Source organism: Lynx rufus, unplaced genomic scaffold (assembly GCF_022079265.1).
Source record: "Lynx rufus isolate CCGP_SWC_20201006 ecotype Redwood Valley unplaced genomic scaffold, mLynRuf1.p SCAF_17, whole genome shotgun sequence".
NCBI lineage: Eukaryota > Metazoa > Chordata > Mammalia > Carnivora > Felidae > Lynx > Lynx rufus.
In genome coordinates, this window is record NW_025814831.1 from 31893511 (window position 1) to 31911857 (window position 18347).

General features: G+C 36.5%; 1 protein-coding gene across 6 annotated transcripts in view; it reads right to left on the reverse strand.

Moving 5' to 3' along the window:
• Positions 1–18347, reverse strand: part of PCNX1 (pecanex 1) — a 172458-nt gene that overhangs the window by 17667 nt on the left and 136444 nt on the right. For all 6 annotated transcript variants that reach the window (XM_047079418.1, XM_047079415.1, XM_047079416.1 and 3 more), the window contains 7 exons: positions 16043–16151; positions 15029–15158; positions 12193–12251; positions 10356–10571; positions 3311–3564; positions 1368–1598; positions 636–736 (listed from right to left, as the gene is read on the reverse strand). In XM_047079418.1, the coding sequence (XP_046935374.1) occupies positions 636–736; positions 1368–1598; positions 3311–3564; positions 10356–10571; positions 12193–12251; positions 15029–15158; positions 16043–16151 (1100 nt within the window). The remainder of the gene's footprint in view (positions 1–635; positions 737–1367; positions 1599–3310; positions 3565–10355; positions 10572–12192; positions 12252–15028; positions 15159–16042; positions 16152–18347) is intronic.

Genomic DNA, 18347 nt, shown 5'->3' on the forward strand with positions numbered 1-18347 from the left:
CCTCAATCAGAATCACAAGGGATATAGGGCCTGTTTGAGCTGGGATCCTTGTTTAGTAACCACTATAACAGTGAGTCCATGAAAATCAACAACAAAGAGTATATAAGCTACAAAAACTTAAGGAGGGCCTATTGGAAAACACATAGTAATCACAAAAGAATCTAAACCAGGTAATATTTCTTAATTCTAATTCATTAAGATGCGTATGTCAAGAAATTCAGTTTATATTTATACTCCCTAAATCTAATGTACTAGATTAGCCATATTAAAAGCATAAATGCTTTGGACAAAAACTACATGGATATATGGAAAAATAAAAAGAGGTAAATCATTAGAAAAACAGATATAAAACAGGGGGAGACCAATAAACTTTATGGGGTGATTATTAAAAATGCCTTAACTCCACTAAATTCTTGTTACCAGTAGTTACCCACACGTGTGAATTTTAAAAGCCAGCTATTAACCACTTGAGAGAACTCAACTATGTTCAAAGATCTATAAAAAACCAGTATCAGAAGAGACTTTTGCAATAAATTAGCATAGAATAAGCATTCTGAAAAGCTATTTCAGATTTTTCAGATTTATGTTATATAACTCCCCCTACTCTTTTCCTGAAAACAGAAATGCCTTCTTGCCTGGACATATGGTGGGATGCAGTCCCCAAAGCTCTCCGTCCCAGAACACAAAGTCCATAACAAAGAGTCACCAGGGATGAATCTTTGTCTACATCCAGTGGCTTTAAAAAACAAAGAACATTAGTTATCAGAAAGGTATAAAGGTATTTTAACAAATCAGAAGATATTCAACAAATCAGAATGAAGAACTCAACTAGCATACAATTTCCATGTCTTCAAATAGTTCTAATGAGAAGAAGCTTAGCAAATCAGTATAAAATGAAGTATCAATATGTATGAGGAGGCTCTTTGAAACCTTTAAGTAAAATCTAATACTTTATAATAGCAGAACAAACTTAAAAAACTGGCTATTTTATAAAGTATAAGGATCTTAGCAAAACATCTCAAAGTATTTACTGGTATACACCATTACTGATAATGTCCTCTCCTGAAAATACAATATTCTATCTATTAATTAGTTATTTCTGGACATAAGCTGGCTATTAGTGACGGCTGTATTACCCTCCCAGTGACTATAACTATAGTAAAGAAAATCAAATTGCTATCTGGAGAATACTGCTTCCCCTCAACCTCTGAGTTTTGTTTTATTTTTTTTAACAACTGCAGATTCTCTTACTCAGATGATCAGGAAGAGGAAGATCTGGAAAAACTGACCTCATAATAACAAACAGGGATAGTCTTTCCATCTCTGAAAAAATAGGCTCAAACAGTTATAAATGAAATAACCTCTACCTTTGCTCTCCGGGAAGAGCAATACTCTATCCAGTTGAGGTAAATCACACAGAAACTCTCCCTGGATATGCCAGCTAGTCGATGGTCATAGTCTTCATCAATGTTTGGATTAAATGTTGGGTCTACATCAACATAATTTCGATCTGCACACAAACGCAGTCCCTCCTGCATTGTCTCATTAGCTAGCCACTCCTCTAGCTTAGAAGAAGTTGTAACATAATAAATGATACCCTAATGGGGAAAAGATTTAAAAAAAAAATCCAGGTTAAATTATAATTTGGATTAACTCCAATTTCTCACTAAATAAATGCCAACAGTTTATACTGATTGTATAACTTAATATTTTATTCTAGCTCAATACTGTAAGAATACATTTTAGGAATGCTGTAAAAAATGTACCTCAGGTCTTTCTGGATGAACAGTTAATTTAATACTTTAAAAATCACAACCATAAATTCAGCAAGGCAAATTCAAAATAATTCTATTGATTTTAGAACTTTTGAGCTTAGGGTATTTTAAGAGAGGCAGAAAAACTTTACTGTGATGGATTTGAGAAATTGCTCATAGAAAGTTATTAAATCAGCTTGTGATACTAGGTCAAGTTATAGAATTATAATAATAAAGCGACAGAAATATATCTATTTAGAATCAGAATTGGAAAATCCCATATACACATGCAGACGCACAGCATGTAAAAACTATAAAATCTATCTCCCTGAGGTTGGGTTTAACCAAACATTAAATATAAGATTTAACATTCATCCCAATCAGCACAAATAAGGTGATACATAGAGGAAGTAAAACAGATATGGAAAATCCAGACATGGGTCACCGAAATTTAGCATACATTTCCCTCTTGAAAATATTGGCTTTGTCTGCAGGCCGCCAAATCATAGCTGTGCTGTAATCTTGTAAAATCTTCAGCAAAAACAGAATACCGGTGTAGTAAAGAACTAGCCTTGCCCAAAGAGAGGTTTGGTATCTGCCCTTGGGTCCTGGGAAATAACTTCTACTCCCTTGGAATGCCTTGGCTGATTAAGACTCTTTGTTCACTTGGGGCTTAGAGCCATGACCTCTGGAGGAGCTGGAAACTAAGGCTGGCCGTGTGGGTGGTCAGCCACATTTAAGTGACTGCACTCCAATAAAAACTCTATATACCGTGGCTGAAGCAAGCTTCCTTAGTTGACAATACTCTGTGAATACTGTCACACATTTGCTGCCGGGAGAAATGGGCATTGTGTGCACAACTACACCGGGAGAAGACGACTGGAAGCTCATGCCTTGGTGTTTCTGGACCCTGCCCTATATGCCTATTTGCATGGCTGATTTTAATCTGTATCCTTCCACCGTTATAAATCCTAATCAAGAGTATAATGGCCTTGCTGAGTTCTGTGAGTCCTTCTGGCAAATTACTGAATCTGAGAGTGGCCCCTGCAGTGGTGTCACAAGTGAGGGTGGTCTTGGGGAACTCCCAAATCTTGCAATACTTTTATTCAGTTTATTGAAAGCAGTGCAAAGCAGTGGTCAACAGCAAGGGCTCAGGAGTCAGACAAGCCTATGTTTTAAATCCATAACTCCATTTGCTAGTTAGAGGACTTGGGACAGGTAACATCTGATTTTTGTTTACTTGTAAAACAGAGATGTGATACTCCCTTAGGAAACTGGGTAAGATACATATATTTGTATATATGCATATTCCTTAGCCCGGTGCCTAAAACACACGAACTACAAATAATAGCTATTATTATTAATAAACAAATGGAGTAAGTTCAACTAAAAAAAGAAACAACAAGACCTTCATAGGTATACTTTACTGACTTACTGGATACTAGAGAATTTAAATCACTACTTAGAAGCAAAGCACAGGTACAAAAAATATACATAAGTCTTTCCCAAGAAAAACTTCCAACTATCAGAAGATCTAATGAGGCACATTCCCTTACCTTGACATAGTAAGTGGTGAGTACTTTCCGAAGATCGAAGACTTGAAGCATAGAAGCAGCACTATTGTCAGTGATGCTATACCCCTCCAGAATATACTTAGTGACTATCACTTCCCAAGCTAGCCAGCGCTGGCTAAACGCAGCATTAAATGAAAGCACATGAGGAATATGACCAGGTTCACAACAGCAAAATCCTTCATCTTCTTCAACGCCTTCAGTAATGGCCTCTACTTCCCGTTGTTGACAGTAAGTACCTTAAAGAGAATGAGAGAGAGAGAGAGAGAGAGAGAGAGAGAGAGAGAGACACGAGTGAATACAAAGGAGAAAAAAAATATGAAGTAGAAAAATAAATGCTTCAAAGACACAAGAAATTTAGAAAAAAGACACCTTTTATAGTAATTGAAAGTATGTGACTGATTTACCCTGGAATGTTCATTAACAAACTGCAGGAAGCTCCAGAAAGTAGACATATTATATATTCATTTCCTGAAGAATCACAACATGCATTAGTGCATTGAAGGTTCTGAAAATTTGCGCAGTAACCTTCTTAATTTTGATTCACTGATCCCAAACTTTTCAAATTTGGGTTTACAATAGCATTTATGTCAAATGAAGGCCAATGAGTAAAGGGACATCTCATGAAGGTTTGAGTTAATTCAATAAGGGAAGGACTGAATTAGAAGTAAATCGTCACAGGGCACACAATACAGCCAGACATGCAGAACTCAAAAGAATCTGAGCTCTGTTTATCAGTATCATGTCCATACTGCAAGCAGGAATATTATGTACATCCTGCTTATTTGGATATATAAACTGTAAAGGTTCATGATAATTTAATCTTAAATACATAATTTTTCTGCTGCCAATTCCAACAATAATTGGTTAAAATTATATTATTGGCATTTGAAGCTTATCTGCTGATAAAATTTAATTAGTTATGAGATCTGATTATTTAGCACTAGCAAACAATTCTTTGAAGTTACATTCTTTTATACAAGATACCAAACAGGCATTTCCTGCATTAGTGTTACTGAAGGGAAAATACAAAATTGGAATACACAATTACACCCATAGCAATCTAGTGCCAGTAAGATATCACCTGTCACACTGATGTTAATTTTTATCTTATCTTGTTCTGTGGTCTTGCTTCCACTTAGTCAATTCCTTATATAATAATTATAAGGGGATTACACATAATTTTATAAAGGCACATATTTAGGCTAAATAACTTATATGAGACTTTACAATAATTTTTTTCTTTAAAGAGAACATATACACCATCCAGGTTTGAAAAACACTGCTCTGAGAGAAACAGATGCCATGAAAACCAACCCGGGTGGTGGTGGTGGTTTTTGTTGGTGTTGGTGGTGGTGTGAACGATAAGGCTGAAGAGGTAGGCTGGGACGGGGCTCAAGAGCCATGTTGTTTATCACTCTAGAACTCTGAACAGCTCTGCTGTTTCATTTCTTACTCAAGTACATTGCTGAGTACTTCCGGAACAATGTCACACCGTGGTAAAAAGAAAAACCCTGGCTTGAACCTGACATTAACAGGAACGTCTGCTGCAACTGACCACCACACACGCTCATGACTATAGATCTATATTCACAAACTTTTTTTTTTTTCCCTTTTCAGAATAAGAATGTGTGTGATTTTAGGAAGTACTTTTCAGACCAATAAAGGAAATGAAATTCAATCAAAAGTCTCCTAGCATCTTCTGGAACATCGTATTTTATTGTCTTCTCCTATAACCTATTAAAAGATGAATTCTTGGGGCGCCTGGGTGGCGCAGTCGGTTAAGCGTCCGACTTCAGCCAGGTCACGATCTCGCGGTCCGTGAGTTCGAGCCCCGCGTCAGGCTCTGGGCTGATGGCTCAGAGCCTGGAGCCTGTTTCCGATTCTGTGTCTCCCTCTCTCTCTGCCCCTCCCCCGTTCATGCTCTGTCTCTCTCTGTCCCAAAAATAAATAAACGTTGAAAAAAAAAAATAAAAAAAAAAAAAGATGAATTCTATTAATTTGCTTTCTAATACTTAATTTAAAAAATGAAAATGACTCAACTAGGAAAAGGAACCTGAAAAAAGGAACTCCTGGTTTCTGCTGATTCTGGGTTCTGAAAAATTTTGCATCTATGGCCACATGTGGGTTAAACTAGTTACTTTTTTAGTCAGTTTAGTTGTATTTTGTTATCAGTATTACACTGGCTTTGTAACAAGCCTGGAGAAATTCTCCTTTTTCCATGTGCCAGAACAGGCTAGAGAGGGCAAAGAATTATTCAGTTTCTAGAAGAAACATCCTGAGACCGGCATTTTAAAAGTGTGGCATGAAGCTGGGTCTGTTCCTTAGATTTTATGTTATTACTTCATTTTATTCATTTTGTCATCTTTCTGGAAGGTCTGACTAGACCAAAGGTTTTTAAGTAAAGGAGAGACACAATGAAAGACAGCTCTACTCTGTGCAGATCACTTTGTGAGCAGTATATAGAAAAGACACATGGCAAGAGGGAACTTGGAGATGCTGACATTTATTGAGGAGACAGAATGAGACCCTTGTTCAGAGCAGCAGAATACAGTGAACTGAGTAACTGCATTAATGTGGGGTGTTTTTACTCTACCATACAAATCCCAAGAACAGTTCCTACCCCAACATACCCTGGTAATACATTTGGCTTAGAAAATAAAGTCATTAAAAAGCATAGGAATTAATACTAGCAACTGAAAAAAAGAACGCTGAGACCTGGAAAGGGATTCTAGAATACGTTATAAGGAACCCATTACCAATTATTTCCTGGATTGGCTATGTCTTTCAGTCACTTCATAGTGAATATTACTGATGAAATTAAATAAAACTGGCAATTATGAAAAACAGACATGTCGAAAGTAATGTGAGTAAAAGCTGAGAGGAATCCCATTAGCATAATACATTTTTGACCTATAAAGTTTGACCCGGAAAACTGTGCTTGGCAGAAGTAACATTTACAAATAAAAAGTTAACACTGTAGAAGTTATAATAATAAAATTTTGGTAGACAAAAAAATGATTGATAAATCTTTGACATAAAATTTACATGGAAAATAATATTAAGAATATCAGTAAAATAAAAATGGAAATGAAATAAATATAAAGGGATTTAACCAAGATGGATAGCAAACTGATCAAGAAATCTGTTTAGTTAGGGGCGCCTGGGTGGCGCAGTCGGTTAAGCGTCCGACTTCAGCCAGGTCACGATCTCGCGGTCCGTGAGTTCGAGCCCCGCGTCAGGCTCTGGGCTGATGGCTCGGAGCCTGGAGCCTGTTTCCGATTCTGTGTCTCCCTCTCTCTCTGCCCCTCCCCCGTTCATGCTCTGTCTCTCTCTGTCCCAAAAATAAATAAACATTGAAAAAAAAAATTTTTAAAAAAGAAATCTGTTTAGTTAAATGTCACTTAATATTTAGAATCCACTACGAGACACAGTAAAATCAAGGAATTAAATTGGCGTAATGGACTATACCCAGAAGATACATCAAAATGCTCAGCAGATCCAAATATCCTTTTGGCAAAATACTGACACTCTTGATTAGTGTTTTGAGAGGCAGTAGGTAGTTGGGACAGGGGATAACACTGTGAAGGAAAGAAAATAACCAAAGATCACAAGATATAGGCAAGAACATAAACAGACCTCATGAGAATTCTGGAATAAAAAGAAAGGAGAAACAGCTATATACTTACTTAATCATTCTACAAAATTAACTAATTATGTATCATATGCTAACTGCTGAAGTAAGCACTGGATACACAGTAATGAATACAGCAGACAAGATTCCTGCTCTTGAGGAGCTTACAACCTACTGCAAAGGTTTGCAAAATACAGCCCAGGGCCAAATCCAAACTAAGAATGGTTTTTGTTTTTCAAGCATTGTTTCAAAAAAAAATCAAATAAAAATATGCAACAGAAAATGTGCATGCTTCCAAAAGCCCAAACTATTTACTATCCGGCTATTTACAGAAAAGTTTGCCACCTCTGGGCTAAAGCAGAAATACACCTCAAACAAACACAAATAAATATGAAATTATAATTATGCTGAGTGCTAAGGAGGTATAAATGGCAACATGAGATAATCATGTGGGCTAGGTGTTTAGAGAAGGCTTCTCTGAGAAAGCGATATTTAGGTTAATGCTTAAAGATAATTAAGGAATTAGCCAGGTGGAAGACTGGTGGGAGGAGGGGGGATGGCTGGTACGTTTTGGGCAAAAGGAAAGGCAGTAAAAAGTCCTTAGTAAAGAACAGCACAGTTAAGACCCTGAAGGCAAGGCCAGTGTGACTAGAGTGAGTGAGGACGGTGCGATAAAGTGGGGTTGGAGAAACTGGCAAAGCCAGATAACAAACAGTGTGGTAGGGCATGCTAAGGATATGAACTCTATTTTAAATGCAATGGAAAGCCGCTGAAAATTTTAGGTCTGAAAGGGATATGATCAAATTTGCCTGTAAAGAAAAAATCACTGGGGGACCTAGGTGACTCGGTCAGTTGAGTGTCCGACTCCTGATACCGGCCCAGGTCATGATCTCACAGTTCATGATATCGAGCCCGGTGTCTGCCAGCGTGAAGCCTGCTTGGGATTCTCTCTCTCCCTCTCTCTCTCTTCCCTCCCCCCAAATAAACAAGCATTTTTAAAAAATCACTATGGCTGAGTAAAGAATTATAGGTATCTCTTGCTATCCAAATCCAGCACAAATTCAGATGGTAAGACATACTATGTTCCCACATAAGTTTGAGTTTTGTTTGGCAAATAGTGAGAGTCTGAATGGTAAAAAATCTGCCCAAAATTTTATTTGAATCTACTTGGTACCAGAGAGTGAAAGCTGGAAGAGTGAGAATTTGGATCAATTTCTGATTTGGAGAGTTTCTGACCACTATGGTGAAATTAGCAGATCCTAAGAAGGACCCCCTTCTGACTCACACATACAGAAATGCTAGATAAAATATCCTCCCCACACACATTTGTTTAAAAAAACAAAAAAGTTAAAAAAGAAAGGTGAATTCTTTTTAAAAAGTTAAGGTCACGGCAGTAGTAGGTGTCGTGGTGAGGGGGTGCTGACTTTTGGATGAGTCTAGTTGGGTCAGTTCTGAACATTAGATAAGACTCTAGAGAGATGGAATTAAGGTCTTGGGCTCTGTTGGAGAGGCAGAAACAAATCATAAAACAAGAATAGGACATTTTGAAAGAGAGAGATTGGATGACAAACATCATAAATGAATAACAAACATCAACATTTAGTGCCTTAATTCGAGTGTCACACAAGTACAATCTTACTTTCAGTGAATGGAATAATTGTAGAAAAGCACTTGCTCCATTAGCAAAGGTATTACCCAACAAAGGTCCAAACCTTCTGATTCAATACCAGGGTGGAAATAAAGCTATAGGGTATAAACCTGATTTGATCCTCTATCTAGTCAAATGCTTTCTTATTTCCCATTTCAAGTCAAAAGCATGCAAGGCACTTCTTAGAGTAGATCAAAACACAGCTTGGATGTTCTCTCTAAAAACTCTCAAGTTCAAATGTTCCCTAGATTGAAAAGCTACACATTAATATGACTTTCCTCAATTCCTATAAAACAAGTTTCTATTCATGTTTATAAAATATTCAACTTATAGCAGTTGATAACATCAAGTTGGTATGTTTCTGAACACATGATTTTCTGTGTAGAAACAGCTTCATGTGTCGTTATACAAAATTGTTGAGGGCTGGTAGGGGAATAGGGAGTAACCGCTTAATGGGTGTGAGGTTTTATTTGTGGTGATGGCAATGCTTTGAACAAGACAGAGGTGATGGTGTGTAGATGGATGAAACGGGGAGACTCCAGGTCCTGAGGCCTCAACCCAACATGTCCCAAAGATGTGGCTGAAGGCTCTTGGTCTTGTCACCACAAAGAATTCGAGGACAGGCACAACACAGCAGATGAGCAACACAAGAAAGTTCATTAAAGCAGAAGTACACTCATGAGATTTGAGTGGGCAAACGCAAGAGAGAGAGACAGAGAGAGAACGAGCAAGAGACCTGCGCCTGCAGGGCGTTGGGTTTCTATCACTTAATGACAGGTGTTAACTTGGGGGAGGAATATTCATTACTTGAGGTGGGGTTTTCTTGAAAGCAAGGTTTCACACTTTTTTTTCATATTTGGTCAGGGGTCACTGGCCTATTTTGTCAGTCATCTTGAGCCTATCTGGTTTGTTCGGGCTTCTTGTGGCTTTGTTTTGAGATCCTGCCAGGACAGGCCTCTGACTTTCCAGACAGCCAGCCCTGGCTTCTTCTTTACTGACCTCCAGGCATCCTGCTTGAACCTAACCAACTGCCTACTCTAATAGTTGTACAACACTGTGAATGCACTAAATGCCATTGACTTGTTCCCTTTAAAACTGTTTTGATGTTATGGGAGCTTCACTTCAAAACAAACATTTGTTGAGGACAAAGGCATGGTGTCTACCTGAAAGTACCTGGTTGGCTACTCTATGCCTCACACAATACAGCATTCTAGATGCTGCTAGCCATCTAACAAATATATGCAACTTCTCACAAAGAAAATGACAAGACAGCAAGCAGAAAGCAACAGAAACTCAACATCACCTGGAACATAGTCAGTTATACACAAATGATGCTACCTTTACATATTTTGGCATACCACAAAAATGATTCTTCTCTGGGGCACCCAGGTGGCTCAGTTGGTTAAGCATCTAACTCTCGATTTTGGCTTAGGGCATGATCTCATGGTTCATGCGTTCGAGTCCTGCATTGGGGTTCTCCACTGACAGAGTGGAGCCTGCTTAGGATTCTCTCTCTGCCTCTCCCCTACTTGTGCTTATATGCATCTCTCTTTCTCTCTCAAAATAAACAAACTTAAAAAAAAAGATTCTTCTCTAAATGTGAAATTTGGAAGAGTATCTAAAAATTGTTCTTTTAACAACTCTTTTCATTCCACAATTCCAAAGACTAAGGATCTAATTTTATGCTGATTTTTGATCTGAGATGTAAACACATAAAACCCAATAGAAATAAGAGGTGAATGTCTTACCTCTGAATTCAAGTCCCCGCAGCTGGAAAGTGACTAGCCCGTTGCCTATCTCTATAAGGTGTACTAATGCATTGAGGTAGTCAGAGGCAAGAATGAAACAGTCCCCCGTACTGTAGTTTCCCCACCGTCCTAGGAGCAAATCACCACAGAGACTGTGTTGTAGGGATCTGGTTAAATGTTCATAAAAGATGGAATTCAGATTGTTGTCGTCTGATCCTGTAAGAAGGGATTAAAAATGTTACACTTTACCCTACATCTCTGTCACGTCAACAAGATTGTTAAAAATATTAAAGCTAATTTCTAGTTAGGGAAATTTTTTTTGACAAGAAAAATAATATTAATACCCTAACAATTTCTATTAAAAAGTGAAACAGGGTAATGAGAAGAGGTTCAGAATTTAGAGTTACAGGGGTGCCTGGGTGGCTCAGTCAGCTGAGCCCCAAATTCTTGACATCACCTCAGGTGGGACTGAGCCCTGCATCGGGGCTCCTCACTGAGCATGGAGCCTGCTTGGGACACTCTCTCTCTCTCTCTCTCTCTCTCTCTCTCTCTGTCTCTCTCTGCCCCTCCCCTGCTCATGCTCTGTCTCTTTCAAAATAAATAAATAAGCTTTAAAAATAATATAAAATCTTTAAAACATTTTTTTAAAGTTAAAAAAAAAGCATGCATATTAATTCAGGATTTGGCCTTTTTTAACATACACAATGGCATCATTTGCATCATGAGAATTCCAAGCCCCTTACACAAGGACGTATTCCAAGCACATAGAGCTGAGATGGCTGTTTTATCTACCAGTATGTGGTGACAACAGTCGTTATTATCAAGTAACTAATCCTACGTAATCCAATTTTAGAGTTACAAAAACCATTTGATTATTAATTAGGTTTCTCAAGTAGACAGAGTATTTGAAGGAATCTGAGAGTCAAATGGATACAAACACTTCAGTCTACCTTTGAGTTAGATTTCTTTTATTAAATTGATACATTGGAATTCTGGTTAATTTCTTACAGTTGGATTAGTGAGATTCACCCTCTATGTGTCCAATTACTAACAGGTGGGCTGACAAAAGGATGTTTCCCCAATGACAAAACTAAGGAGCCAGACAGACTTTAGATAATGGTACCACCACCCAAATACCACGTACTGAAGCTCTATCTTGAATGGTTCCCTCACATGACATCTTTATACACAATAAACTAAATGAAATTAAATGAATATTTACCTAAATATTCAGGGAAGCAGGGGAAGCAAATATATTAATAAATATACCTATTGGTCAGATTGCATATTCTTTGATACACTTGACCAGTTTAACTGTTCTACTTTTTAACCTCTGGAAGACAGTATCTTTCAATGGCATTTTTAATTCCTCTGAGCATTCTTAAAGTGCACTTTATAAAAGATGGGTATATACATTGTAGATACTCGAATTCACATATACTTTGCTAAAGCAGAACAAAAAGCAAAGGATAGACAGTAAAACCTTGGACCATGAGTAACTTATTCTGCGAGTAGTCCACAAGACAAGCAAACATTTCTAATAAATTTTAACTTGATAAACGAGAGATGTCTTACGATATAAGCAGTACATGACGCCAAATGTCACATGATCACAACTGAGCCAATGGTTCTTGAAATTCACTCTGATATACAAGTGCTTTGGATCACAAGCATGTTTCTGGAATGAATTATGCTCACACACCAAGGTTTTACTGTATAGTCTTTGAAAAATGACAATTTGGAACTGACAGAGGACTCCCGATCAGTTAGGAAGCGAAATATATATAAATAACACATTTCTTAGACTTGCTTCTTTACTCACAAATGGAACTTTTACCTGGATTTCTATCAAGCTGGGAAGCCAATCTGGTATTCGAATGATCCACTCGTTTTGTGCTGAAGAGGGCAAAACAACATTTTTACTAAGCCTTAATTAAAAAGGAGAAAACCATATAATTGAAGTTAAGTATTATCACTTTATGTATATCTCTGAGAAAAATCTATGATTGGCATATTGCTAAAACTCCTCATTAGTGTAGTTTAGGGGTAAGGTTTTTTACTCTCCCACCTTCATTATACATAAACACAGCAGTTATCTCCTAACATGTTAAATTGAACAGTGGGTAGAAAGACATTAATGAGTTTAATGCAAAAAAAAAAATTGATTAAAAATGTGTACCATATATAGTTCTTAGAGATATACAGTACATGAAACATTTTTGCAAGGGGAAGGTACATCTATTAATGTCCAATGGCACAGTGTTCTTTAGAACAGTCGTTCCTAAAATGTGGTCCACAGAACTGGAAGCAGGGGCCTCAAGACCCTTTCAGGCAGTTTTCCAGATCAAAATGATTTTCATAACAATCTTGAGCTGTTACTGACTTTTTTCACCATGTCGACAAGTGCATTGATGGCGCAAAAGTAACGGTGGGTATGACTACCAGCACTTCAACTTGAATCAAAGCAGTGTTATCAAACTGTGTTTTTTACTGCCACACATGCACAAGAAAAAACAATAAAACAAAAATTCACATTTCAATTGAAAATGTCTTTAATGAAGCAATAAAAAAAATTAGTTTTATTAAATCACACCTCCTCAGTATAGGTCTTTTTCATATTGTGTGATGGTTGTCTCAAGGGATTGCATTTGTGCCACTGTTTGAATTGCAAGCTGCACTTGGTACTTTTTTTTTTTTTCATGGAACATCACTTTTACTGTGATTATTCAGACTTGCATACTTGACAGACATTTCTCAAAAATGAAGGAAGTGAGTCTGTCCTGTTGCCAATAACAAAATTCAAGTTTTTCAGCAAAAATCAGAATTTGGGAAAATGTATATTTACTATAATGAGTTTGAGAGCTTACCAACAAACACATTCCTTACACCTCCTTTCACCTTCTTATTAATGATCTTCTCCCCTTTGTATCCTAAGACCCTTACCTCTCTCCTTAGCTCATGTAAGTATCACATTACATGTCTCTGGAATTTCCACATCTGTGTGGATTCCACATATGCACACTATTAAATTTGATTTCCTCCTGTTCATCTGTCTCATGTCAATTTGATTCTTAGTTGAGCTAGAAGGATCTTGAAGGGTAGAGGAAATTCTTCTTCCCCAACAACAGATATGGTTTTAAGACTCCATATTGCAACTAATCTTTAGGAAACTACCATGTGTCGACTTCTAGTGAAAGATCAAAGAGAAATATCCACAATTGTTTAAAAAGGCTATTAAAATACTTCTTTCTTTTCCAGCTCTGTGTCTGTGCGAGGCCAGATTTTCTCCATGTAATTCAACCAAAACAACATATTGCAACAACAGATTGGTTGCAGAAGCAGTTATGAGAATCCAGCTGTCTTTTACTGAGCCAGACATTAAAGAGATTTATAAAACTACAAAAACAGTGACACTCTTCTCACTGATTTTTTTGCTGGTATAGAAATTACAGTAATTTTCATTAAAAACTGTTATTTATATTAACACATAATGGGTTTATTGTTGCTATTTTTAAACTAATAAACATTTGAATTTTTCTGAGTTTTGATTTCTAACACAGTAAGTATCTGTAGATAAATCCTGTGTCAACAAAAACTCCTGACATTTCAATAACCGTGAAGAGAGTAAAGGGGTTCTGAGACCAAAACTGCTGCCACAGACAATATTTTGGACCAAAATTAAATAACCTGAGAACATCAGTAACACAGAAATTCATCAAAAAGAGAAACACCAAGTGTGGTTTTAGATAAAAGACCAGAGCAAAAGCTTCCAATCCACAAGCTATTCCACTGTTTAAAAGGTGAGACCACTATTTTCACCTATTAGGTGCACTGATGTGTGAAAGTGTAGAGAGAAAAGAGGCAGTCATGGAGATGGCCCATAGAATTACAAATTAGTATAAGCTCTTTTTGAATCAATGTCAATACATGTCAAACGCCTTTAAAATGTTTAGGTTCCGTGACTCAGTAATTCCCCTTTTGGATAATCTTTCCAAAAGGAAGGGAGGGAGGGAGGGAGGGAGGGAGGGAGGGAGGGAGGAAGGAAGGAAGGAAGGAAGGAAGGAAGGAAGGAAAGAAAGAAAGAAAGAAAGAAAGAAAGAAAGAAAGAAAGAAAGAAAGAAAGAAAGAAGTTTGGAGAGATTACACATAAGGATAGTTAGCAGGCATCAGATGAAACAGCTAGCCAAAGAAACTAAATCTAAATGGAGAAAATACTTTATGCACAGAGATGGTCATTAAAAAGTTCTGCTCATGAGAAACCAGATGTAATCTATAGAAAATTTAGCTCTACAAATAGATATTCCTCAGGAAACTGAGATAACTAGTTATGACTGCTATAATGACACAACATTGTATAGCATAAAGTTTCAGAGCTGTATTAATGTGGAACTCTAAGAAACAGCATTAAAAGAAAAAAGACAGAAAAAGGAATATATTCACCAAGAACTAGGTTTTTAAAAAATCTCAGGAAAAATGGCAGAGAAAATATAGAACAGTTACTCTGACTCTTCTAATTTTATGTGATTTTGAAACTTCAAGAGTATTTATAAAGTTTTAGCAAAATGTTTCAACACAAAAATTATTAACCATGAAATATTTATGATAATGCTGTTGATAGTTTTTCCTAGTAAAAAATAGATAAAATTGGCTTTCAAATGCTTTATTGTACTCACTTATAGTCTCTCTCCCAGAATTTGACAGGTCGAACATACGAAGTGATGAATATTGCACTTCCTAGAAAGGGATTTAGTGGAGTAGAAAAAAAGGCCGATACAGCAGCCTGAACAAACAACATGGCTGAATCTATAAAAAGCTGGTTAAGGACTTTAACATTCATTTGAGTAAGCACGCACACACACACAAATACATCTCACAAACACATTGCCATTACCGCAATGAAAACAATGTGAAGTTTGTCACAGGAATACAGAAGAGGGTGTCACTGGACAATGTAAGGGGGTACAAGTAGGAAGACAAGCCAGGATAGTACAGCCTGGCATGATGCTTTGAAGGGAATCAAATAAACATCTGCTAATACGTATTTGGGAAAAGTCCATATATTACCCTGGGATAAAGATGCTGGCTTTAATTTTCCACAAGATTAAACTAAAATTTACACAAACAGAAAATCTGTATTTCTATCCACGTAGTCACTAACCTTTACTTTTATTTAGAAAGTACTTTTAAGAAATGATGAGATTAGAAAATTTTAGACATAGTTAAATTACAATCATGATTATGAAAAATGTTTGTAATCTTCATTTAAAAATATTTCTAGGGGTGCCTGCGTGGCTCAGTCAGTTAAGCGTCTGCTGTTAGTTTTGGTTCAGGTAATGATCTCATGGTTTGTGGGTTCAAGTCCCGCATGAGGCTTTGTACTGACAGTGCGGAGCCTGCTTGGGATATATTTTATCTCTATCTCTCTCTCTCTCTCAAATAAGTATTTAAAAAATATTTCTAAACATCTTGTATTTATTAAAAGTACTCATATCTGTAAACATAAAATTTTAAATCAGCATTAATTATAAAACTTTAATACTGTCCTCATGTTCAGATGATCTGTGGGTGTACCCAAAGCACTGAGAATATTTGATAATTTATCACCTAGTAATTTAAATGTCTATAAACCAACATTCACAATAAGGATATGACCGCCCTTTCTTACACAACTTTTATTGGAAGGATACGGGGTACTGCAAAGGGCTGAGCAAAAGCATGGAAAGCAGAACCCCATGTAATTTGCCATGGGGCAATGTAAGTGTACACAAACTGCAATTTATAAAGGAGTTCCCAAAGCTGTAGGAGGAAAAGAAAAACAATCAGTAAAAAACTTATCAGATATTTGAATTAGAAAATGAAAGACCTTTAAAATATATTTTTTTCCTATAAGAAAATGGCACTGAAAATATTTGCCATTTGCATAAAAGGAAAAGATAAATCAACTGCCAAAACACTGAATATATACTTAAGTAAAGACAGCTAGCTGATTTACGGATTTGTGTTTCATCTGTTAAAAAAAATTCTATGCCTTCTATTGGCTATATTACTACTACTACAAGCAAAATTAAAAAAAGGTAGGACATTTAGATGTTTGCAAAGCTTAAGTAATTCATACATATTTTTATCCCTAAGACACATTCTCCTCAAACTGTAGTGCTTTGGAAACAGAGTATGTTTTAAATGCAATGTCAGAAGAAATTTGAAACCAGCCAGGCAGGAAATAAAGTTGTAATACAGTTGTCACTGCCTATTCGCCTAAGGATTTAGTAGTGCATATTAGGCATCTGATCATAACCTCAATTGGTATGGTCAATGGAAACACAACACACGTTTTAATTTTATGCAAATTAATATTTGTTTTGTTGTTGAACATGTCTTCAACACTGAAACAGAATTACTGTGTTTGTCCAAAATTGCCTCTGCATGGCAGGCAATGCAAGGTCCAATTCACAAAACAGACACAGAATCTTAAAAACAAGAGGTTCAGACTAACTTGGTGCCATGATTCAGGCATCAAGCACCTCAATTAACTGAACGATTTCAGTTAATTTGCAAATGAACCTGTTTAACTCCCAATTAAAAACAAAGAAACCTCAACTTCAACCAATTAGAAAAAGCAGATGAACTCCTGCATTCTTCTCCGTGACTCAAATTTATGCCGGTAATCCTTGATACTAACGTGATCAGGATGTCAGGAAGTAAAAGCAGTGTGTGTATTATCAAGATGCCATTATTCATGGTCTAAAAGCAGTGATTTAGAAAACTTCAGGTTCTAAATATGAAACAGACTGAACTCAAATTTTGACTGTAACACTGAGGAAAAAATGATATGCAATTACATGCATAAGTGGGTAGTGGATAAACATTTCTGTATACATTCATAGTAATTTTTTTCTTGTAAGATTATTAAATTGATGGTGCATCTTACAATGATATCTTAAAAACTATATCTAGAAATCTCTTAAAAATTACTATCATTGTTAAATTCTATCAACTAACCTTACTAATGCAAACCCCTTAAGGGCAGAGCTTTCTCTATTTTGTTCACTGATGTAGCCTCAGCATCTAGAACAGCTGTGGAACACTGTATGCTCTCAAGAGCAATTTGCTTAACAAATGAAAGTATTAAGAAAATCCAAACTAATTCAAGTTAAGACTATTTCAAAGACTGTTTCTATTTTATGGCAACTTTCACTTTTTCCCCCAACAGTATACTAAGATGCCCTACAATTTCCAGTCTAAATATTTAAATTTGTGAGAAACCACATGCTTCTTTATACAAACAATTCTTTGATTAACTTTCTGGCTTCCTCCTTTGGTTAACCATGCTCACTAGAAGAGGAAATAAATGATAAAAATGCATACAAATTAGTGACCGAGCAAACATAATACTGCGATATTCTAGAAGCTACTTAGTACAACATTTAGCACAATATTTTGAAATGGACTATCACTAAAACCTGTTCAGATTAACGTTTTCCACTTGCACTATTCCCATCCTAGGTTAGACCTCTATCACATCTCAATTACTGTCACAGTCTCTTAAACTGTTCTCCGTACCTTTGGGTTCTCTCTTCCCCAAGTCATCCCAATGTAGCTGACCAGGCTAACTTGCCTAAAATTGGGCTTTCATTGTGTTTTGTAGCTGCTCATATGCTTCAGCTCTCTGTTACCTATCAAATGGGATAATATATGTCAAAGTCCTTTGTATGTGGTCAGCGTTAACATGAAATCTAAACTCTATTTAATTTATAAATAATCTGATTGCACAACTTATTTCATTGAGAAAGGTAGTATGGTTCAGCAAAAAGATTCTTGGAATGGGAGGCAGAAGACCCAGATTTTGTCATCTCATTTGTAAAAGGACTAAAAGTACCTCTCTTATGGGTGGATAATAAATCTCAGAAGCATTTTGTAATTTTCAGAGTATTCTGCAAATGTCACCATGAAACTAATTTCTGATTCCTCCCACACGGCCTCACTGCCTTCAGT